The 25095-nt window shown below is 47.8% G+C and overlaps 1 protein-coding gene across 4 annotated transcripts in view; it reads left to right on the forward strand.

The window, feature by feature from the left end:
- LOC125953297 (division abnormally delayed protein) overlaps nt 1-17786 on the forward strand; it is a 128789-nt gene extending 111003 nt beyond the window's left edge. For all 4 annotated transcript variants that reach the window (XM_049682766.1, XM_049682767.1, XM_049682768.1 and 1 more), the window contains exons 6-9: nt 12454-12638; nt 15745-15946; nt 16043-16166; nt 16296-17786. In XM_049682766.1, coding sequence (XP_049538723.1) covers nt 12454-12638; nt 15745-15946; nt 16043-16166; nt 16296-16459 — 675 coding nt within the window. In that variant the 3' untranslated portion in view covers nt 16460-17786. The remainder of the gene's footprint in view (nt 1-12453; nt 12639-15744; nt 15947-16042; nt 16167-16295) is intronic.
- The last annotated feature ends 7309 nt before the right edge of the window (nt 17787-25095 follow it).

Genomic DNA, 25095 nt, shown 5'->3' on the forward strand with positions numbered 1-25095 from the left:
AGGGAACCTAACTTAAAATTAAACATAAAACCTTCTCTCTTCTTGGCTTTTGTGTGTTTGTGAATTTTATTTCAAATTTATTCAGCTCTATATCATGCACGATCACGGTCCGGGTCGCGATATCTTAAATCCATCGGCCCCAAACGATACTGCCAAATCCCCTCTCAAACGCCATTTTGTCACAGTTCAACAAGCAACGACCGTCGGAGATGATCACGCGATCAATATGTAGATCTGTTACCATTTAAACGTCTCGAACCTTATAGGCTTCGAGGGACCTTCTAAAACAAGAGCGAAGAAGGAGACTATACGGGTCTAATTACATTGTCAAATAACGGCCTAGCCACCCGGGAACTCCGGAATCTCCCTCCCCGAAACGCTCTACAAAACAGTGTTAATGTATGCAGATTGGGTTGATCGACAAAGGTGGGATCGGTCGCAGGCATAATTCCGCTGCTTGCTGCTGTTGTTCCGTTTCGAAATCATGGACCTCCAGGAAAACCTGTATCTTGCGCATAACTTGCGTTCGAATCAGTTGAATAAACAATCGCGCATCGAGCGGCGGCGCATCCCGTTGTGCTAGCTACCACAACAAACTGCCCGTTTATGATCTCTTCCTCCCTTCCTTCCTCGCTATCCGGCTCTCGTCAACCCGCCATTGATCTGTAGCTTCGTCGACCGGAACATTCCTGTTCTCCGTTCCGTTTTTTTTGGGAGGTGCAATGCTGCATTGAACAACGCATTGAGCAGCGACCTCTGTGGAGGTTCTGGTGTGATTGCGAGATTATGTCTGGAACGAATTATGGACACAGGCAACGACAGCAGCAGCAGCAGCAGAACCTCTCACAAACCCGAATAGCAGGACAGAACCGATCGTTTATTATTTATTTTATATACCACTTCTCCGTTTCGGTGGGATTTGTGTTGCACCTTTCAGCGCCACTGCCACTCGCAGTGCCGAACCGACCCAATAGTGGGTCCTTTTGAAAAGGCGATGCGTCACGAGCAACCATGGTCCGGTCCAGTCCGGTCCGGGATCCGAGGGCCCGAGAGGCGCTCAAAGGGAAACGCAACAATTGCAGTTCGGTGCCGCTGCGAAGGACCGCTCAAAAGGATCTGATACTATAAAGAACGCGAGGCAGAAACCAAAAACGAAACGAGAAACCCAAACCGGCGGAGACAGCGCTTCGCCCAAAAACTCGACAGAATCGAATCCTCCATCCCAGGGCAAACGGTGGCCTTCTCTCTCTCTCTCTTTCATTCACTGTCCTTCCTCCTGGCACGTTCGGACACGTTATATTTTGTTTGGTTTTTCTTGTTCTTGTTTGCTGCTTCCTCTTTATGTTGAATGCCAACATTCCTTCCTGCTGCTGTTGCTGTTGCTGCTGTAGCTGCTGTTGCTGATGTTACTGCTGGTTTGGAGTTGACCACCCCGGCGGCAGCGTTGCGCGCACGGTGTGGGCTCGTTGCCACTGCTGCGATCTGCGATCACCGTCGCACGCCACACGGCCACCGATCTGATGACTCCTTGCGCGATCGGTCTTTGCGCGGTTGCGCTTCCTGGCCCCGTGTTTGGCCTTTTCGGTGCTTGACTCTGCGGGCACTGATGTGACGGGAGCGAAGAATTTCCCTTACCATCACCACATCTTCCTCGGCCCTAGACCGATAACCGATACCGATTGCAGCATATTTTCGGAATCCTGGAATCCCACCGGTTTTTGGCGAAGTTTGGAGCTGGAGCACACGGGCCCGCTAATTCTCCATCTTTCTTTATCGCCATTTTATCAGTTTTAAACCTATAGCGCGCGCGCGCGCGCTTCTTCAAAGCAACTGCGTCCTCAACGTCGGCAATTCCGATCGTGGTCAATGTTTCTTTCCTTTTTTCAGTGATCAATTTGCTACGGGATTATGTTGGCAAGATTTTACACATTCCTAGCCACAATCAGGTGATTGGTTTATGTGGTGTGTTATGTGCACTTGCAACTCCGTTTTGGGGGAACACGCGAGTCCTCTAACAGCTCTTCCTTTTTTGCGTGCGTGTGTTACATCCACAAACAAAGCACAGCTGGACGGATGGCTTTTGAATGATCTTGAACTTGAGAATGTGCCTCATCGTCATCGGGCTGCTGTCGGTTAATTTCGTCGCTTTACGGTGACCGAATGGATCTCTGTCTGTCTGTTTGTCTCACCTTGAACCGTGAAGTGTGCTCGCGTGAGTTCATTGAGAAGAGGCAACTCATTGTGAGCGCGGAATCAATTATCCGCGGAACAACCGACAACCCGACCCTTTATCGGTAAAGGTCACCCAAAAGACATGAGGAAGATGACTTGCGGTGCCCCGTGGTCTTATCCTGGCCGATACGCCGATCGAGGAAAAAAGGTCAAAACACGGTGATCGCGCATTACGTGAGATCGCTGGCAAAAAAATAAATAATAAAAAAAACATTCTGCTGCATCGTTGCGTGTTTTGCAAATTATCATGCTGCAGCGTACGCGCAAACAAAAAACAAGTATAAAAAACGGAAGAAAAGGATCTCTAATGAATTTCGACAATAGACAGAGCGGGGAGACCCCGCTGCTTGACCGACACGAGTGACATTGCGCCCAAACCGCGTTGTCATTAGCGGAGTGCGGGCAGCTTCCCTTCACTTGACCGCTACGAGATGACCGCTAAACGGTCACCCCTGCTTCCTTCAGCCCCTTTCCCCGCTCCATCGAGCGAGCTATCGATTGGTCATCATCCAGTCCTAATCACCCCTTGTGATAAACTTGGCCACTTTACGAGCTTTTGGGGTGATCGTTCTGTTTTCGCTAATCCCTCCACCACGGCGGTTCCAAAGCCGGCGGTTAATTTGTTTATAACAAGCCCGTGGGGAACCTCGGTGCGAAGGTGCGAAGTCAAACTCCCGGCGTGATACACCAGCACCGAACGGACGGCGGACTGCGGACCGGCGCGCGGCACCGGCTTTCTGATCACTTTTGACAACTTGATCGGCGATCGGATTTGGCGAATCTGCGCCACAGTTTGTCGTAAGAGTGTCTGTGGCTGCTGCTGATCTGTGGGTGTGTTGCTGATCAAGTTCGATCAACAGTCGTGTTGTAGCTAAATGTTGTTGTTGCTGCTGCTGCGTGCGACTTCTGCTTCTCGAACGAGGCAGCAACCTCCGTAGCAACCATATAAACGCACACACACAGCAGGCTGTGCGGGCAAGCGTGATGATAAATGATCGTATTTCGTGAGAAATTTCCGAAAAACTCGCGCATCACTCACGCACACGCGCCCCGGCCAGGCCAGCTTTTTGCGGAAGAGAGAGCGTCCAGCGTCCAGCATTTGTTCCTTCGTTCCTTCGTTCCTTCGTTCGTTCGTAAGTGGAATGGAATTTAATCCGCGCTGCCACCCTGCTGCACGACGCTTCGCATCCTTGAACCCTCCTCCACTCAGGTGAGTACGGGATAGTGAGGGGGCTTGGTATGCTGCTCGATGCTGCTGCTGCTGCTGCTGCTGCTGCTGCTGCCTCCACCCTTTCGTAACACACGCGCACATACAAAGGCCCTGGAGATGGCACATGACTGAGCTGCTGCTGCTGCTGCTGCTGGTGGATCGCAAAGTCGAAAGGGCAGCCTGGCCGGAATGGTTCTGGCTGGCTGGCTGGCTGACTGGCTGGCTGGCACACTGGAGCGAGCGAGCGAAGATCTGGAGGAAAAGGAACTCGAAGGGAAACGAAACGCGCGCATCATGCCGCATACTTGTGAGAAAAAGGGCAGCAAATGGGAAAGGAGGAACAGAGGATGGAGAAAGGAGGTGGAGGCTGGCTGCCGGGTGGAAAATTGGATTGGCAAAGTGTGAGAAACGTTAACCATGAATCACTTCTTCCTCTTCGTGCCCGCAAGAACCATGGACCCCGCGGCCGCCAGTGGAAGTGGATTTTGGGCCGTTTGTGGAGCTGGTGCTTCCACCATTCCGTTCGGTTGCGCTCCGTCTTCTTGGCTGGTTATGTCTTTGAAACGCGTGAGAGAGCGTGAAAGAAAACGCAACGATAAGCGCGATTGAAAGCGGCGGACACTACGACACAGAGATAGCTCGAAGCCGTTGAAGTCGATCTTATGGCTTGTGGTGTTGTCAATTTTTTCGCTGACTGTAAGCGGTCAAGTAAGTGGCGCTGGCGCACTAACAATCCGTCTGCAGAAGCTGCTAATTGTTTTCTGTACTGCTTTCATGCTTTTAGAACAGACCACAATGAGGTTTGTATGTTGCTGCGGCATCCAATCTTTCGGTTCTGTTCGCGAAATGCGCGAAACATGTTCCTCTCGTCTCGAGATTATCGTCTTGCTCCGGTGTTCACACATCCGGTGCCCCAGGAATGCCGGAATGCAGCGGGATCACCACGCACCACAAGCCATCGATCGTTATCGCGCGTGTGTGTGTGTGAGTGGTACGATGTGGTCAAGAATGAATTTACGAAAAATCATGCTTCTAACGGGCACTAAATGGTGATGGTAGGAAAGCGGCAGGAGAAGACGGGAGAGGGGCCCCAATAGAAGGAGGAAATTATGACGGGTCATGGCCCGCTCCAATATGGCGCTTCGCGGACCTCTCGCTACGTTCAAGGGGGTTCAGCTTTTGGGGAGGAAAATTTTAAAATAATGAGACAGCATCTTCACTCGCTTCGGCCACGGGTAGGTAGTGTCGCCCGACGAAGAGACGCGCGCGCGCGCGGCATTCGCGATCATTTGGCTGCCGTTCAGCGGCGCCCGTGTGTGCGCCGGTTGCGGGTCGAGAGTCTCTTGATTGCGAAAGAGGGAAAGATGATGATGATAAAGGAGGGCCCGATCCGATAATCATAGGGCTCCGGTGGTTGTGTAGAAGGTAGAACAATCGGGCACCAGCACGCTCGCTCTCTCTCTCTCTCTCTCTCTTTCGCGCGCGAAATGGACAGCAGCATGGCGCATGGCAGATTATGATGCTGCTGCCGCTGCTGCTGCCGCCACGACTGCCGGGGATTGTTTTTGTCCTTCCTCTTCTTTCTTCCCAGAGAAAAGCCCTTGTGCGGGGTTTGGCCCGGTCTGGTTCGTAAATCTGCATCATCATTCATGGTTGTGCCGAATGGTTTGAGCGGAATCTTCGGAATCGGTGCCGAACTCCCTGGAGGCCAGTGGCAGTTGAGGAGGAGGTGAAGCGAAGGTGAAGCGGAAAACTATTTACAGACCATTGAGAAGGCAGCAACTAAGCTTGAGAGCCATTTTTCATAGGGACCAGCGATCGAGTGCGATCGAAGAGGACGCATTGCCTCTAGAATGCATAAACAGTTGATGTTTATGTTATGTTATGACTCATGGCACCTAAATACTCAAGAAAACGATTAGTAAAATGTGTTTAAATGTCCTAGAGAAAGTGTTTAAGTGTGCTATTATAAAACCTAGAACAAGGTCTGTAAGTCAAAAAGCACTTCGTACTACCGATGCCGGAAGTGTTATCAATAGATAACCCGAAACAAAATTAACTAGTGTTGATATTAAAGAATACTTATGATATGTTTTGTTGTGTGCAACATGTACCATGGGAAATCTGTTGGAAATTAAACTCAAAATCAATTGACGTCATCGTCATCAGGACACCTTTAAAATATCGAAATGAAATTTGCTGTCACTTTCGATTTGAAACTGTCACAGGATACTGGATACATTATCTTGTACTACCAGAAAGCATCTAAAAGTCTGAGATTATCGAGATAAGCCAAAGCATGAAGTAATTTTGAAATTTGAACCAAAAAAAACGCAAGAGAAGAATTCGAAAACGGTTTGTAACGATTAATCAATACAATAGGATTGTACTATTTGATTTAGTGATTACACGATCACTAATGTTACCTAGCAGGTAACAACATTACCACACACTAGCATTGCACCACATACCAAACCAAACGCAATGTAGAAATTGTTCCGAACGAGGCGAACCGATCTAGCCAATCGATCGATCGATCGCTTCTTCACGGGAAGAGTTGCAAAGCTAGACCCGAAGCCTATTATAGGCGGTCCTACCAGTCCTGCCAGCCAGCCGGTCGTTCGATCGCTGCCCTTCACCCCGAACCACATTCGTTGACACAAAGAATCCCATTGTCCTGTGCCGCCGCCGCCGCCGCGTACTCCCGAGGAGCGGTCGATGCTGTTGTGCATGTTGTGTTCGGTTCCCAACATCGGCACCGGGATGATTAATGAGTATTCAAAGTATGCCCGTGTGTGTGTGTATGCCTGGGTGTGTATCTATGAAGACGGCTCTTTGAAGCGCCTTAGCACACATGGCCGCTCGTAGTCATCGAAGTCGAGTCGGTCCAACCTGAATCGGCTCATCCTGATTGAGTCAATGTCGGGGAATGTCGGAGTTTCACAATAGATACGGTACGAAGCCCAAACCACAGGAGAGGAACTCGAAAGGCGAGAGGTTCGGATCTCGGACGCTAGAGGGAAAAGGCATCAACCTATCAGCCCCGGCCGTGTGCGTGTGTGTGTGTGTGTGCTCCGCAACATCGGAGATCAAAGATAAAAGGACGAAGACGAATGATTCGATCACCGGGCGGCGGTGGTGGAGGCTGCTCACCCTGCACTCCGTTTCCTTTCGTTTGCTGGTCGGTTGACGGTCTTCTCTGCCTCTGCCTATTGCCAACCTGTGAACTGGTTTCGGCATTCGGGAACGCAAGGAATTTGCCGGCACACCGGAGGACAGACCAGCCGATCAAACACGACGGTGTGCGTGTGTGTGTGTGTGATGATCGATCGTCCGGTGGGCGTTTGTGCGTCATCACGATCCCCACGAGCATATGATGCGTCAGCGTCAAGCATCGATTATTTCCGTTGCTGCTGCTGCCGGTGCTTCGATTGCAACCCTCTAATCAGACATGAAATGACTCAATGATTCGGAGCGTGAAAAACAAACCTGATGATGCTCTTCCAGCTTTCCGGCGAACGAAGAGGAGACATATTGGGTTCTTCTTTGCCCCAAAAACTGCCCCCAAATCTCCTTTCATCCCCCCTTCTACGTCTTACGTCCGTATGCCCATTAATAAGAAGTGACACTTTTTAACTTTACCGCCACGAGGTATGCCAAACGCATAAAAAGGAGCGAAAAGGAAGCTCGCAGACACCGGCCGTGGCCGTGCGGCCGCACACCACACTTGAAAGCGTTTCGGTGTTCGGTTTCGGTGAGTCCGCGAGGGGGTCGCACAGACTTTTTTTTTTGGAACTGCTTACTGCTCCCGGAGCCTTACCGGATCGGGATCGCCCCTCGCCAGTGGACTCTCCTTGCTTCCACTCTGCCGGGGGTTGGCTTGCATCGGTGCGTTCTAATTCTTGGCGCGATCGAGCGCGATCATCGAGCAAGATCGAGATTCTGTTTTTTCACTTCGGTTTCTGGTGTCCGATCTGTCTGCTGTTCTATACAGCAATTCTCTCTTCTTTTTCCCGCCCGTTCGCTGTGCTGAATATAGAATCTAAAGCTTCTGCTATAAATTACGAACACACGCTCGCACACACACACAAACACACACAGGGAGCGCATTCCAGGGCAAGCAATAACTTGATCTTATCTGTGAACGTTTCAAGGCACGGGGTGGCTTTCGCAAGGCTTTGATCATTTAAATTTTATTTTACCGATTTTTTTTTTTTGATTTCCCAAACCACCAAAATCTTTTTGACTCTTCCCGTCGATAACATTTGCATAAAATAGTGAATGCAGAAATGCCAAACGCGAGGTTCGCGCGTTCCAAACGGCACCACGTATACCATCACTAGCAGCGTGGAAGAAGTTGAAGCGGTTCGGCTCGGCCCGAAGTGGGACTTCCGTTGGTTGGGCGAGTTTTTAAAAGCGAACGAGCGATAGGCAACGTCAACCGTTTTGATCGTGATCGTGCTATTGTGCCTGGATCTGGGAAAGAACTTAGTAAACTTTTCTTATTAATTTTTTCAAGAAAAAGATAAACAATTTAATGCGATCTATTCAGAGGATTGATGCGTCGAGCATTAGAAACCGATAAAGGCGACACTTTAGCGCATCATCGTACGCGATGCAACAGCAAACCTTCGATTATGCTAAACCGATCGCTAAAGCTAAACTTCCGCACGGTTTGGTGGCGTCTCCTTCCCGTGTGAGGAAAATCTGTGACCTTATTCAAACCGCGGCGCTACGAACGGAGCGCCGCGGAAACGTCGCCACCCAAAAAGAAGCAATAAAACGGGAATCGATTGGATTGGCTTCGGTTCTTATTTGTTGACAAACAGTTTTCGTCCGGGGGGGTTGGCGTCCTCGCGGAAAACGTTCTGTGCTCTCGCTGTTAGCATAGACCGGATCGTCGAGTTCAAGTTGCTGCAAGTGTACTTAGTCTCCGCGCCCAACCCGGGGAGGGAACCACTAACATCAATCATTTTGTGCCCTCTTTTCGACGCTGCCCCCAGAAGCTGCCTCCAGAAGCTGGCCATATGGCCATATGAGGTGGCATCCTAGTGAGGGAAAATGTGATTGATTTTTATTGTTTTCGAAAGCCAAACCGGAGAGGCGAAACTCTCCGGAACGATAGTAGTGAACTGCTAGCTCGTAGTGTGTGTGTGTGCTTTGCTGTTGCCAAACGGGAAGAGGATGCACTCGCGGGAGAAGAAGGAGCAAGCAGACAATTGATTTGGCGAACAGCTTTCGAGGTTCGTTCCGTCGAAGTAGCGGTCGTAGCAGCCAAGTGTAGTTTCTTCTGAAAAGCCAACTTTGATTGAAACCAGAAGCGCATTTATAGAGGTTGTCGATTGTGGATGGATGTCGCTTCCTAATGCACCGTCGAAGTTAGTTTCGTCGAATGTGCATCACAAGGTTTATGATTGGATTTCGGCTCCGGGCGCTCGACTAGCGGGGCGTTCTGCCCCTCACAGATGGAACGTTGCATGACTTCCGATGATAAATGTCTAGGCATTTCAATCACAATACTTCGGGCTTCCATACGGTAATCGTATTTCTTTCCGGTTACTACGACGACCGCGCACAGGTGTGCACACGGAATGTAGTTCGTTTGATTTATTTGTTTCTTTTTGCTTCCACTACAACGCCACACCACACATTGTAGGTCACTGCAATTAAATTTATATCCCTCACACTACGGCGCTGTGCAGGTGATAATTTATGCTAATTGAAAACACCACAATCACCCGCTCAGGACTGCTGGCTGGCTTGTGAGGTCAGGATTATCTAATTTCCTGCCCGCAATCCTAGCGCCGAGTCGCTCGCAAAAACCAAATGACGCGTACTCCAAGTGCTGCGGTGTGAAGGCAAACAAAAAAAAACGCGGAAGTTAATTCATCCAATAAATAGAGCTGCTAATGGGGAGGCGGGGTGGTCGATGGGCTCCCTAGCTCAATCGTTCGAGCAGCACAAATAGAGGGTTTCAGTGTGAATTGCGGAATCCCCTTTTCCCGGTCCGGGAAACAAATGCTCCTCGAACATCCCTCCCCAGGGCGAGAACGGAAGTCACACTAGGTCACGGGGGATTATCCGTTCCCGGGACACGGGTCCCAAGAGACGAAGAGAAGCGCCGTCTTAGTAACAAGCTTGTGTGAAGCGAATGTACATTTACGACTGCGGCCTCCAGAATCGAAACAACATAAATCATTGCGCGCCGAGTCCGCAGATTGTGGCCGTGCAGGAGGATGCCGTGTTTATGCTGGTAATGGAACCATTATCGCTGATTGATTCGAATCGTTCGATCGTCCTCCTGTTGAAGGTCCAAAATCCGGTTAACTCGGCCATTTAATGGTTGCAAATGAAGGATCCCAAGCGCGGTGGTGCCGATGATTGGTGTTTTAAAGTCTTTCGACACGGCAAAAAATGCAAAGAAAAAACCATTCCTCAAGACAGCAAAACAATGTTTTGGCTTCCCGCGTGTGCGTGTGCGCTCCTTAGCGCTTTGAGCGATGGCGGCGAGCAGCGACTGGTTGTGCATAAATCACACCAATCGTTTTAAGAGCGAACGTACTTAATCCATCAACCGGCCCGCCAACCGTAATCATCGTCGTCCATCGCATCCACGCGTGCACCAATCCAAGTCGGCGTGATTCCCCCCCCCAGTGGAACCTCGGGGAATAATCTCGGTTTGTCTGCCCGAGAGATTCCGTAACGCCATTGCGCAATGTTTACGCGTGCCACTGCGTACCGTGTTTGTGCAGCAGCATAAATCTGATTTATGTTTTTTTTTCTTCTCCACAACGGCAGCATCAGCAGACACAATTCACAAGGAAAGAGAGAGAAAGAAAGAGAAAGAATTGAAGACGATATGCGCGCCGAGATCGTGTGCCGAGTCAGCAGCAGCAGCAGCAGCAGTCGCCTTCTCGGATTGGGAATTATTTCAATTTTTTAAACTTTACTCGTGCTCTCGCGAGCGCGTAATGGCATTCCAGGGGATGGAATGTTTCACTTGCTGGAGTCACCAGCGACAACACCACCCGTACCTACCGTGCCTTGAAGTCTCTGCTTTCCGGTGTTCCGTTTCAAACCGGCTGGTCGGCGTGGCGCATTCCCAGCACCAGCACCAGCAACAGCAGCAACATATTGGCACGAGGCAGAGATTGAGCCGTTTGCTCTCTAAAGCCTTCATCAGTGATTCGGCGCACGCCAAGATGGAGAGGGGCTGTTGCTGCTGGTGGTGGTGGTGTTAAAGCGAAATATGAGAAATAAAATAAAACATCCAAATCGACACGTCCTCCCCCTCCCGTTGGGTTGTGGGGGATGTTGCGCGCGGGAGGATGTCAGATAATAAGCAACGTTCGAGGTAGTTTCCCGTTTGGAGACCAACGAGATACTTAATTCTGGGCACGTGCGCACGTAATGCTGCGATTCATTCGATTCGAATGCGAGGATGCGAGGGATGCACAAGGTGGGAGGGGATAGTAGGTGGAGCTGCGCAAAAATGCGTCAATCCTCCTCAGCACCATCAGCAACAGCAGCAGCAACAGCACACCCGATTAGTAGCGCGCGTTGTTATTGCAAATGCAATGCTAATGCCCTGGTGCGCTCTGTTGGTTGTCTCCATGGCCATGGAGTCCCCTGGCCAGCGGGTCCAAAATAGAAACACAATCTGCTGCTGCTGCTGCGCTCCTCCTATTCTCCGTCTTGGCCACGGCCACCGGAAGCCACTGCCTAGGGGCCTATATTCATGCTCATCTGCATGTCCATGGCATTAATCTTCATCCACAGCGCGATCCACTCCAGTGGTAGTGTTCGAGTTGCTGCTACTGCTGCACTACGGTGCGCCACTGCGCCTGCATCGTTTGCATATTGTGCCCGATGAGATACACCCCGCATCCCCACCCCTTCCTCTTGTAAAAAGGCAAATCGCGGTTCTCGCTTCCCATCCGGCTCGATCTGATTTGCATTCCATTTATGCGATCAGCGTGTGTGCTCATATCTGTATATGTCACGCGTATTTGCATTTCGGAGTTGTCCTTCGATTCGAAGAGCCAGGGACTCTTCTTCTTTTTTGTGCGCGACTGTGTGTGTGTGCGTGTTTTTTGGAAGTTTGACAAAGTGCATCCTAATTTTGGAGCCCGAGCGTTTTTTGGCCGTAAAGGTAAAGGTAGTTCCCAAAAAAAGCGACAATCTAACCGAAAGCGTAGCGATATGGTTGCAGCTATTTGCAGCACAGATGCGTAATCAGCGATCGTTCGATCGTCTTCGATCATCGTTCTACGGGGGTGCATCAAATATAAACGAGACTTTTCGTCCTACGGTCACAAAAATGAAGAAAACGAAGAACGTTCTCGCTTTTTCAGTTGTAGAGTTGGTTGGTCAGGAGTAAGAAAAGCGCCTTGGATCGCCTCCTTGACTCTCTCAGTATCCACAGTAACGATTTCGTAACATGAGGTACCTTCGTCTTTTGCGCAACATATTATAATCAAGTTTCTCACCGCAGAAGGCATACTAGGGCATACTGCATTACTAGGGAAAAATAGGAGAAACTGAGGTAGGAAAAAATGGAAGACCCTCCTTACAGCCCTGACTTGTCATCCTGTGATTTTCATGTGTTTAGCTCTCTCAGCGAAATTTTGGGAGACAAAAGACTCAACAGTGATGATAAATAGGAACACATAATTTGCGCAATTGGCTGCAAACACGACCGACATCTTTCTACGAGAAATATATTAAAAAGCTGCCTATCTGCTGGGAAAAATGTGTTTCGGAGTCAGGAGATTATGTAGAAAATTTAAAAAATACCTTTTGTGCGTTTAAACTAAAAACAAATTTGCTAAAAATAAAGTCTCGTTAATATTTGATTCACCCTCGTAGTATCAGTTTCCTTTCGTTTCTGGATTTCTGGAATAACTAATGTCGCGTTCTACTGATGTCCCTGATCATAAAAAGCATTGATTCCCGATGACGAATCGTACCGTTCTAATGTTCATCCCCATTTTTTCGTGTCTCGCTTACAGGTTGAGCAAGCGTGCGGTGTACCATCGCTGGTACCGTCGGACCATCTGACCGAAGGAAGCTTCGAGGAAGCGCCCCAAACGCTCGCCAGCAGCAGCAAGTGGAGCCTGGCACCGAACAACGAGATGCTGCAGTTCGAGATGACCATCTTCAAGAACAAGGATCTCTTCCTGCAGCTATCCTCGACGTAAGTATAGGGCCTCGCGAGGCGAATTACGCAAAATCTTCCACCTCGAGGCGCGTTGAAGCATGTGAGTTGTTGGCTGTTCGGTCGGTCGGTCGGTCGAGTGCCATTATGACGAATGTGCATATCGAATGGCAAGGATCGGTGCGACACCCGCTGGTGTGGTGTGGTGTGGTGTGGCATTTAATTAAAATTCCTCTTCCATTTCGCATAAACGCCCGCACTCATCCTGGTGCTGGTTAGTGTGTACGATGTCTTCCCGTTGATTCCTTTCGGTTGCTGCTCCTTCAATCACCGGGCACGATCAGCGCACTCTTGCGCTCACTCGGTACCAGATTGCAATCGGCGGCGGCCGTAACGCCTGACATGCCTCGGCGAGTGCGGGCGCGGTAATTGGGTATTAATGGCGCCGACAGCTTTAAGGGTCTTTCGTAACCACGTAACCTCCAGCAGCATTCATCGGAACCAGAAGGGTTCTGGTCCCCGCGTCAAACGCAGCGAGACGCCGGTTGAGGGATTTTATTAATTCGTTCTTTGGGGCGTACGGGAACGTACGGGGAGGCGTAACCGGTGCAATCAGTATGCTAGTCATGCTGTTGCGGTTGCACCGGGGTAGTCTTTTCGACAGCCAGACCTTGACGGTGCATGCGGTCAGGAATGGTTGAGGTATCGTAAATGAAATGATTGACGATTGATCGCGTAATGGCATCATTCAGGAGGGTGTAGCACGCTCGGTTAAGGCTGTTTCAGGCTGTGGGATATGCTTGCTCTGTATGCTGCAGTGGTGCAAGTGATTGATAAATATAATATTTAATATTTTTATTGGCTTCGCAGCTTTCCTTTGTCAACTGACTGAACTGGAAGCCATTTCTGCGCATCGTCGTAGTGGTGTATCTACCTTAAACCATGCATGTTCTATGGCTTGGTGTTATTTACCTCTACTGGTGCTTCATTTTTCATCAGCTGTGCAAAAAAACTCATGCTGTTGAAGGGAGAATAGCCAATCACCATTTTCAAGAGACAGAAGATCATAAGAATTAAGAGCGATTTTAGCTGGCAAACCTTTAGATGATGGAAACGGAAAGGATCCACTTCACATCACGAAATTTCGAAAAGCTTTTACAAGAAATGGTTCCAGCGATCAACTTTTCTGCGCGACATGTTAGATGAGAATTTGTTTATTCCGATTCCAAAATTGTTTGACCTAGAACAGTCTCGCAATATCCAAAATTACGGTTTGCGTGCCTTCAAGGTTCAAGGACATTACAGAATGTAATAAAAAAATACTCCACAATTCCAATGTGGGTTAAGGGGGGGGGGGGGCTTTGGTTATTTTGGGTCAAAAAAAGGCTTATTTTTGACGATTTTTAGTGCAGAAACCATTCAACTTCATTTTTTCAAATGATTGTCATATGAAACTAAAACTTTTCAAGAATATTTGATTCTTTTTTGGGGAAGATTTGATCGAAACTACGTTCATGACATCCAATCTAGAAAGGCAAGTTCGCAAAAATGTACTTTTTTTGCGGTGCCCATCGTAGCCACGTGCCGGGTCATCAGAAATATACAAATGAATATTCTTTTGTTAGATTATTAGTTTATACAGGTAGTCCCGTCGAGTTTTTGTTGAATTTTCCGTTTTTCAACTTTTGGTAGATTTTTGAAGTTGAAAAAGAAATGCTTTTTTCGATGTTTGCTTAAACAGAAAGCTTTACATAATTAAAAAAAATATTTAAAAAGAAGTATCAACAATTTTTATAAAAACTAAACAGGGCTACCTGGCGAATAGTGTACAGATTATGTATGCAAAATTTCAAATCGATTGGTTCAGCAGTTTTTGAAGCATTGAAAACGTTGTTTTTAGGAATCGCGATTCAAAGTCGCGAGATGCTTTGAGTCGTGTATGAAAGGCGGGTATTCAAAAATCAATATCTTTGTCAGTTTGGCTTCGTTTGATCTCAAAATTTAAACCAATACTCTTGAAAACATAAACATCCATAAAAAAATGTAAAAAGTAAATGTGGATGAACAAAATAAAATACCGAAGTATCCCCTAAGAAGCCAAAAATCAACCCAGAATCATAAATTAATCTTCACAAGCTCTGCCTCAAAATTAATACTTTCTAGATCATGTTAAATCGTTTGTTATCCGCTTGAATCATAGTATTTTTTACGATACCACATTTGATCAAAACCAATCTACTACATCATTCAGATCAAAATCGATTGATTGGCACAGAAACACTTTTTGCATTGCACCGAACACACGATACAAAGGCAAGGCTTTCACAGTCTACAAGAGGCATACCTCTAGACATCCCCCTTCCCCTGGACGATGAAAAACGTGAAAACGGATACCGGAATGCGATTCATTAGCAGTAGTACCAGCGCAATAAGCAGCAACCGACGGTGCGAGCGTGCGCCAAAGCAAGCAGGCAAGCAAGCATGCAAGGCGGGACCATGACCTTCTCTCACCGCGCGCCGTACCTTTAATGACGGCATGCGGTATCTTAATAACCGACCGATCTTTCCTATCCGAGCCCCGAGCCTTGGAAACAATCGAATCGATTAATTGCGCGCGTTTTTTGCGTGGTTTTGTTTTTTTCTGCTCTCCTCAAACGAAAAAAAAAACAAAACCCTCATCCTTCGCACACTCATATGACCCTCTCGCAGCTGGTGGAACGACTCGCGACGACAGCTGCGAATGGGGATCGGTACGATCGCTATTTCTGTTGCAACCACCACCACCAATGGCATCGGCATCGGCATCGACGTTGTTGCACACAATCGTGATCCATTGTTCCTCGATTGTGACACGTGGGTGTCAATGTTAATGATGCAAGTGCCGCCCTCACCGCAATCCTTTGCTCACTCTCGCCAGAGTTCCAATGCAAACATACCACCAGTCGGTCTCACATCGCATAAGCAGTCACATAACGCTCGCACTTGCGTAGGATGATGGCCTATGGGGCTGCTGCCAGGCTCACATCTGACTCAGCTCTCGCACCTTTTTGTGCTCCAATCATCGTATCGGAACAAACCTTTAGCCATGAAAATACATCATGAAAATGGAATGAACATTGCTGCGTTCTTGCTTCTCGCTTTGCAGGCTGTGCGATGACGAGGACTATCACCCGGCGGATGAGGACTGCTGGACGGGCAGCAGCCTGAGCGACTACACGCACCAGGTAGTGACGACGATCTGGGACAAGTACAACCCCGAGGTAGCGTACGCCGGGGACATCGAATCGCCCCACATGCGCACGCTGGTCGACCGGTTGATCAACCTTAACTCGGCAGCCACCAAAGCGGTAAGCGGCAAACGAGACGACCATACTGGTCAGATAGTAGAAGATTCCGTGACATTAATGTTGCATGTTGATTGTTTGTTTCCTCTTTCTTGGCAGTCATCACCCAACACGTACCGAGGAGATGTCGATAAAATGCAATCGGATATGGCGGATGGTTCGGGCGATTCCTATCCATCGGACGACGAGGAGGATGGATTCGCTGCTTCCGGTTCGGGTGAAGGTAAGTGTCAGCGAGATTGCGTCTTACTTATCACTTTGCATTTCGCGATCGATTTATTCATCAAACAATCAACAGCCATTTGATTATTAACTAATAATCAACTCGATCTCTCCTTTTTCTCGTTAACAGGTCGATCGATAGGTGAAGAAACGATCGTCACGCCCGTATCCGGCAACGAAATCAGCTCGTCGAAACGAATCTCATCTCAACCGTGCTGGAGTTTGCTGAGCATCGCGGCGATCCTTCTGTCGGTTCCACTGCTACAGCGGAACGATCGATTCAGCAGGCACTGAGCAGCAGCAGCAGCAGCAGCAGCAATTATTGTGCACCCCAGCCCCAGGAACTCAAGTCGTGCAGCACATTGAGAGAACGAAATGGCGTGAGCATTGAAAATTCTTAGCACTAGACTCGGGAACAAGCGCGTTCTTGGTTCGTATTTCCGATCGTGTGAATGTTATCTCTGCAAAACAAAATAACATCCACAGAAAAAACCACAAACACACACAAACACATCCAAGCTACCCCCTCTTATGATGCACCAAACTACACTACACTACACTTGTCCGCGAGCACGAAGGAGGGAGGCGCCCATTGCAAGGACATTGCATCCTAAAGTCCTGGATCCTAAAGTCACTTAGAAACACGTCCATACGCATACGCCATACGGACCGTGGTGAGAATAGTCAATATTTAGTATTGTTCCGGTATGATCGGCCCCTCTACTGCTCGGATCGGCTCGGGTCTGTTTGCTGATCATCAACCCGCTTCGCCTTCGTCCTGTTTCATTCATTTCTGGTCGTCCGATCGAACCATCTCAAAGGGGAACGATCTCCTACAGCAAACAGGATTGCTCGCTTGCACTCCCCCCATGTTTGGCCCCTGGTCTAAGCCAGCCCCGAGCACAACAACCTAACTGTAGTATACCCGCTTTGAGAGGAGGATAGTGGTTCGTTGGTCCTCGCTATTCTCGCTAGATATCGGATCCCGCTGCTTTCAAGATCTCTCGTGCATAAGATTTCATTCGGTCACGTTTTGGGTGGTGTGGAGGAGGGAGGAAGGAATGGAGAGCAGGAAGGTTGTGCACCGGGACGAGCAAGGACGTGACGCGCCGTTTAATAATTCGATTCGCGCCGTGATTCTTCCACTGTCATTGATTTGATGTTTAGCTTATTTAAGTTCCTCCCCCCAAAAAAAAAAAAACACATCCGTACTTTGTCAGCCGATGCGAACCACCCTTTTTCATTTGCTCTGTTATCGTTATCATCCTTCTCGTTGTACACGTCGTCCCGTCTGCTGCTGTGAGTACGCGTGAATGTGTTTTAGTTTTATTAATTTCTCCCTCCTTATTGGTTAGAGAGAAAAGCGAGCAAGTAAAGCGACAACACAAAACACCTTAGCAGACCAGCAAAAAAAAACACAGACACACAAACAGCAAATAATAATCGCGTAGCTAGAACATGATAAAACAAATGAAGAAAGAGAGAAAAGGAGGGTAAAAAAAGGGAGAAGAAATCCTCTCAATATCTTACGCAACAACAAAAAAAAAACAAAGTTAGGTATAACATTTCTTGTTTCTACTAATTCAACTAAAAACCACAGTGAAACAAACTAAACTAGCCGTAACGTAACATTGCACAGGGTAGCTTCCCGAGGAAAAAAGAGTGGACACGAACGCCCCGAGGGGGGGGGGGGGGGGGACATGAAAATATACTGTAAATATTTAACTTATAGCGAATGGATGTGGGACGGATGTCGTCAGGCGGCGGAAGCTGATCCATTTTGTAGAATGCGATGCAATGCAAACGAAGAAACGGAAGAAAGGGGAGTGAGGTGATCATGTGTATCTGTATGTGTGTGCGTGCGTGTGTGTGTGTGTGTGTGTCTGTTCCGTAAGCGGACAACCATCAAATCCTACCACGGCCGTGATGACGGGTGTCCGTGCTTCCAATTGTTCCGTGACATGACTACCACAAAACAACACGAGCCATCATCATTATCATCATCCATACACACCAAGCTCACACTAGTTAACAAATTAATGACGATCGATGAGTAAGTGCGTAATGGGGCATGATGATATCATAGCGTTGCACTTCCAGTACGCAACCACTAGTGGCCGGCTGGTGGCTAATGTTGCCGGAGACTCAGTGGCGAATTCTCTAGCCAGTAAGAAGCCACCCTACATACCTCTCTCTCTATCTCTCTCTCTCTCTATCTCTCTCTGTATCTTTCTATCTCTCTATCTCTATTTCTCGTTGCGCAAACAGCAGCAGCAGCAGCATAATGCCACGTATACGCACCTCGTTTGATGTCCAGATTGGCGTCGCGTCGACGATGTTATAGATTAGAGTTCACAACAATTATGAATCAAATCGCCTTTTTCTTGCTAACCGCAGTTGCACCCCACAAAACCCTAATAACTTCTCCTACATCCCTATAGTTGTAATGAAGGTCCGCGAGTTCCGTGCTGAACAAAATACTCCCATGCTATTGGCCATTATTGCTGTGCGTCTGATGTCCGGAGCGCGGCAATCTATTCTATATCGGTTGTTCCTCATTCCGAATGTAAACTTCCGTTTGGAGTGCGAATGGTGCATGCAGTTTGTTTGTTTTGTGCTCTTGTTTACATATTTGCGTGAAATGTCACAGGACTCACTGTGCTACTCACTGTAGAGAGCGAACCGAATCGAGCGACACTTCCAGCAAAGCAAATCGTAGCATGCCTAGAAGGCAAGAACCATCCCGAATCCCGAGACCACTGTGCGCACTGTGCGATCTGTGATCGTCGTCGTACTAAGGGCAAAGGGGAGAAGGAAACGTAAGCAATGCGTAACGAATCACTGACACCGAAACACACACACTGGATGCATGCTATAAGCAATTATTTGGTGAAAGAGGGCAAAGCGAAAGAGTGTGAAGTCACTACTAGAGTGACTACTACTGCTCCAGTATCAGAATCGGGAAAAGGTGAAAAGAAGATGGAAGGGGGAAGGGGGAATAATTTATTGTTACTAGATTGTTGTTTAGCCGCCAGTAGTCCTTACCACCACTACCACCGCTACCGTGTGGCAATGCTCCAAAAAATAAAATCGTAAAACACACGCTCACGACATCGCGCCGCTGGCAACAGTCCGGCCACCGGCGGCGTACACAGTATTTCTGAATGATAGAACACACGGTACAGCAGCAAACGCTCTCGTAAACGATGTCCCTCGAACTAGACGTTGTTGGTGTAAAGTTGTTATGGTGCCATGAACGATGAACATGTTTCGAACGAGAGTTGTTGCGATCGCGAAGGAACGCAAAACTTCCACAACACAACAATGCTCACGTAGAGAAGCGAGTAGAAAATGAAGAACGAAGAAAGTAAGCGAGAGCGAGAGTAAAAAAAGGCACCCCGGTCAAGGATGCGAAAACACACACAGAAGAAAAATGGAAAATGAAACAAGAACAACAAAAAAATCGGCAGAGTAGCAGCAGCACGATCCCGAATGCAAAAACGAAAAAAGAGTTAAACCAATGGAAATAAAAAAACAAAACAAGGAATAGAAAGGGGAATAGAAAACATGCGGATGGAAGAACAAAAAGAAAACACAGAATGCTTATTCCAGTTCCAGTGATATATATTAGATACGTAGGATTTTGCAATTATGATTTGCTTTATAAGTTTCGAAGAAGACAAAAATGAAGAACGCGCGCTCTCAATAGCAAGGGGGGTAGGTTGAATGGGTGGGTGAGGAAGTGGGTAACACCCCCCCACTTTCCCTGTTTCGGCACATCCTCCACAGTTCGGTTTCGGACCGATCGACAAAATTCGAGTCATTATTATAGACAGAGTGCAACGGTGCAAAGGAAAGCGACAAGCGTGTATAGAGGGAGCAGCCGTCGTAACAATCCCTTTAATTTCGTTCGGTTTTTCCAATCATTTCCTCTCTGTTTTTCCACGCACAGGACATGGGACCCCTCTCCCCGTCCTGAAAGCAGTTTCTGGTTTATCAGTATGTTACTTTTCTTTTTTTTTTTGGGAGGGAAAATGGAAAACATTTAGCGAACATAGAGCACAGGCAGGAGCAGAGCGGGAAATTGGCTGCCAAAAAGAAAGCAAAACATCGGGATTTAATCAATTCTCGCATTCGAGAGCATCATCGCATGGATCGATGATGCGACGGGAACGCGTTTTCCCGATGCCGATCGATGCCTGCCCCTCCCTGCAGCCTTCGTGGCGCGTGGTGTGGTGTTAGAGCTGGGAACTGGGAAATGGGTCCTTAAAAGATAAATTTACCGAACTATAAAAATAAGAAGGAAATGTGGAGGCGGAGGGGAATTATGGGCAGGGAATTGGTTGGTGGTGGGGGCATCGCCACCAAAATGGGGAACGGTGGACTGGGGATTGGTTGAATTGTAAATTGTGGAAGGAAAAAAAACGAGAGAAAAAACGAAGGCGAGCAGCCGAGCGCAGCTGTCAACATCTGTATTTATCTAATAAATACAGTTCAAACAGGAAATTAAATTAATTTAACGGCAAAAAACAAACAAACAAACCATGGTTAAACAAGGTAGGCACCCTAGGAAGGTAGTAATATAAAACGAAAAAAAAGTATATTCATATAAAGGATGATGAGTGAAAGGACACGCAAGACGAGTTGCGTTGTGCGTGTGTGTGTGATGTGAGGCGACGCGGCGGAACAGAGAGGTAGGGTGGTGTCGAGGTCGATCGCGAATTCTCGTGATGGACGCTCGCAAGGAGGAAGGATGTTGATGGATACGAAGCGTTGGCATGCGACAGAGCGTGTGTTGTGTATAATAAATGTAGGCAAATAGGATACGATGTTTTCGAAACAAAATGAAGAGAGGAAAAAACAGCGCAACAGAAGAGAAAAAAAACCAATTACAATTACAATCGAACGACCGACCGATCGACCGGGCGGGCCAATAGCAATAATGTCATCGCGAGGAACGCTTCGATCGAGCAGTATCGATGCTGATCGCGCGGTGGCAAAGGGCCACCGACCGACCACCACCACCATTGCGCGAGAAAAAGGATATCCAATCCAACAACATCCAAAACCGACCGATCCGTCCCCGGGTTCGTGTTGTCATTTGATGAATGCATACGCAACGGTGGTGGGTGTTTGTTGGTCGATTTCGGGACGGTTCTTCCCACACTCGCGCTTCCTGCGCGCTTCCCTTCACCGTTCCCCTCTTCTAGGGTTTGCGCGGTATTTGCGAAAAGTTGCGCGACCCCAGGAACCAGAAACACCGGACAAACTACAACAATAAGCTGGTATTGTGAATAAGGAAAGGAAACAACAATAAACATATTATTCTGAGCGAATAAAACAAGAATTGCCAACTGGAATCGTGTATCGTGTCTCGTCTTCTTTGTGGTCCCGTTGTTACCGAATGCTTTGCCGTGTCGCGTTGAAACGAGTGTAAGTAATTATTGCCTATTTTTCGCCGTTTTATTTCACATTTTTTAGTTCTATTTTTCCTGCCTGATGGTTGTTCCATTTCTACACATCGATTTATTTTACTTTAGGGGAGGCTAACGTTTATTCAGGCCGAAAAAAGATAGATTGTGGGCTTTTGGCACGAAAGCATTGCACTTTCTTTCGGAAATGTCGTGTTGGATTGAAACTTTTCGAGAATATTAGGACGCTGTAGCAGGAAACCAAACTAGTGGTTTAATGATCTGCAAAAATGTTCTTTTTACGACTAACTTCGTAGCTTTGAGTTCCATTACCGTATAATTTTGATATTATTCCGACCGGTTATTCGTTTCTCGAGGTACTATTGTCATTTTTTGTGCCAATTTTTGGTAGCATTTTGAAGGGACAAAAGTAAGGCCTAATGTTTGTAAGAGGGATGGAACTTTGCTTTAAAAATCACATGGATATTGAAAAAAAAATCAGTAGAAACATTATTGAAAGAAAAAACATGTCTCATAAATGAAGAGCAGATTAAAAATCCAAAAGATAAAAATTTCGAAATTAAAAAAGGAAAAATAAAAGGAAAACAGCAGGAGCACCAAAAAAAACAACTTTCTTTTAGAATCGCATGTTTCTTCATTGGTTTTACTATCTGCAACCAATTTAGTACATTTGATAAAAAATTATCACCTTATTTATCAATTTGGGAATTTCTGTCAATTCTAATGCAGATATTAATCATTAAAAACTTTGTTTATACATTTTTCGAGTATCAGTAGCGTTGTTTGCACTTCACTGCTATCGTTTGAAAACTTTTCGCAAATTTTAAACACTCCACTTAAAACCTTTCTATTACTGTTCGAGGTATAAAAGCGCGAAACGGTAACTTTAGCTCCCCAAAACGGCTATCATGCTCCAGTAATCTCGGTAAACTTTATTCCGTTTATGTTAGTTATTTACTCACGTGACTGATAAACAGTCAAACGACGCATAAATTGCTTCTCCATTGCACCACCAGCGCTCGCTCCAGCTCGAAAAAAGGCTCCACGCGGTACGCAACGAACCCCGCTCCGAGGGAAAAGCAAACGAAAGCAAAGGAAAACTGCAGCTGAAACTGAACCGTAGTAAGGATTCCACTAACCAAACAAACGCACCGTTGTGCAGGATGTGATCCTGATGTGCACGTGAATTAGTGAATCCGGCGACCGGAAAGCGAAACACTCCTCTCTATCTCTATCACACACACACACCGGGGCCAGGACAGTAGCTGTTTGCAGGTTGATCCAATCCGGGCCTAACATCCAGCTCCTGACCTACGACTCAGATCAGCTCAGATGCTCCACAGTGTCCAGGCCAGACGGTGTGTACCGTGTAACCGAATGTAACTAGGTCAGGGAACCCGTTGATCCGATGCCAAAAAGTTGGCTGATTTATTGGTGAATGTGGCCGGTCACCGGTCACTCCTGGGGTGTTCCGACGGGGCCCCAGGACGAGCAAAAGCTGCTGCTGCTGCTGCTGCTGTAGGCTCGCGAGTGTGCTCTCAACACACCACCGGAATCTGGCTGCCGGTGTGGAGCAAACAAAGAAAAATGGCAAAAAAAAATGGACCCACTGTCGGTGCCAATGCTGCGCAACGCCATAAAAAATGGTGGCGCCCGGGCAAATGGATTTCGAAACTGCGAAAAAAATGACACAAGAAAAAAGGCAGATGAGCACGGTGCATCCCTCGCCTTGTGGGGCGCGTGGGCGCTCTTGGAAAAGGGGGAGGGGTGGAATGGAACATGTTTTTAATGACTTTTGTTGTTTTCAAAAATGCCTTCTGCCACCGACTGTTGGTGGAGGGAAAACGGGAGAGAAAAAATGTGCCTCCAACCCTGTCCCTGGCATGAAATTCAAAACAAGCACAAGCCCCGTCCCTCTCGGTTTGCGGCTTATCGCTATCAATTCGCCACCCCCCCAAGCCAAGCCAAGTGTCACCGGCAGAGGAGTGCGCGGAGGCGGTTGTTTGGCGAAGTGAATTTATCATAAAAATAAGTCTCCAGCACCGTTCAATGTAGGCCAAAAAACCCGCGTGCATACCCCCGCGATGTATTTATGTTGCCGGGTGGAGGGGAACCCATTCACTGCAGAATCCGCGGGTGGCCACGGGGTTCGTTAGTGCGTCACGGGTTTTTTTATTTTGGCGGAAATTCCGTTGATTTGCGTTGCTGTTCCGGAAGGAGAAAATTGTTGCTGGCCTTCTTAGATAAATAAATACCCGCACGTGTGTATGTGTGTGTGAGTGTGTGTGCTGCGGCCCCAAAAAACGGTGCCAAGTGGCCAATTCGGATAGGATGCAAAGCTGATCATCCATGAAATGGAAGATGGATGGAAAATGGAGACAGGTGCAGGATGTGTTGTGGAGAAGTGGTCAACAGCCATACACTATCGCCTCTAGCTGCAATGTGGTTCCCTCTTCTAACTAACCCACTTTGCTCGAGCATTCTAAGAAGCTGCGGGAGAGAAATACCACGAAAATGTATTATAAAAATTCCGATTTTGCTTCCTTTATCACTCTCCCTCCCCCAGCCATTCTCAGCTTGAATTCGGGGGCACTTTAAAGCACAAATAAAGCATAGCAGTTCAATAGACGCATAAAGTAAACACTTGGCTTTGGCTTCGGCTTCGGTTTGCTACGGAAATCGAACCGCAGATACCGCAGCCTGCCTGGATGATGGATTTTTTTTTTTTTTTTTGGAGAAAACAACATTCTACCAGCCAACCAGCTAGCCAGCCAGTCGGCAGCAGCAGCAGCCGGAGACGAGAGCAGAGAGGGGGACGTTCTGTTCTGTTGTCGTGGTCGTGGACAGAGTGGCGCCATCTCTGGCATGGTCTCCGTAGCCTTCGTATCGATCCGGCCACGGTTTGCCGGTCGCGTTGCCCAAAACGTGGCGCGACCATTGCGTATATGATTGCGATGATCCGAAGCGAGCGATGATTCTTCTACTACTTTTAGCACTACTTTTGGCCCTCATCCCGGCTGTGATGCCGGTTGACCTGGTTTAGTGCGTGGCGTGTGTTTGTGGAGGTGCTTCCAGCTTCCAGCTTGCTGATTACCTACCCTAACGTCACCACGTAACGATCAGCGCGGCGCTGACCAGCAATTACATTCTGGTACATTTGGCGGAAATGTGGATACGGAAGCGAAACCAACCCCGGGCAACGATGGCGCTTCCTACCTTATAAGCGGAATATTGCCGCAAAGAGAAGCCGTGGATGACGAACGTTTGGATCAGCAGCAGCAGCAGCAGCTAGTATATTCGGATATCCACCCACCTACACACACATCGTTCACTCGCCCTCGCTAAAACACAGCTACGGATGGATGGCTGAAAAGATGTGATTTTGATCCTTTTTCACCAGACCACGAGAGAGAGAAAGAGAAAGAGAGAGAACGTGTGTGTGTGTGCGCAAGGGATCAAGAAGAGGTCGTTCATCGTCGTCATGGGTAGTGTGATGAT

The sequence above is a fragment of the Anopheles darlingi genome, chromosome 3 (genome assembly GCF_943734745.1).
Source record: "Anopheles darlingi chromosome 3, idAnoDarlMG_H_01, whole genome shotgun sequence".
Taxonomy (NCBI): domain Eukaryota; kingdom Metazoa; phylum Arthropoda; class Insecta; order Diptera; family Culicidae; genus Anopheles; species Anopheles darlingi.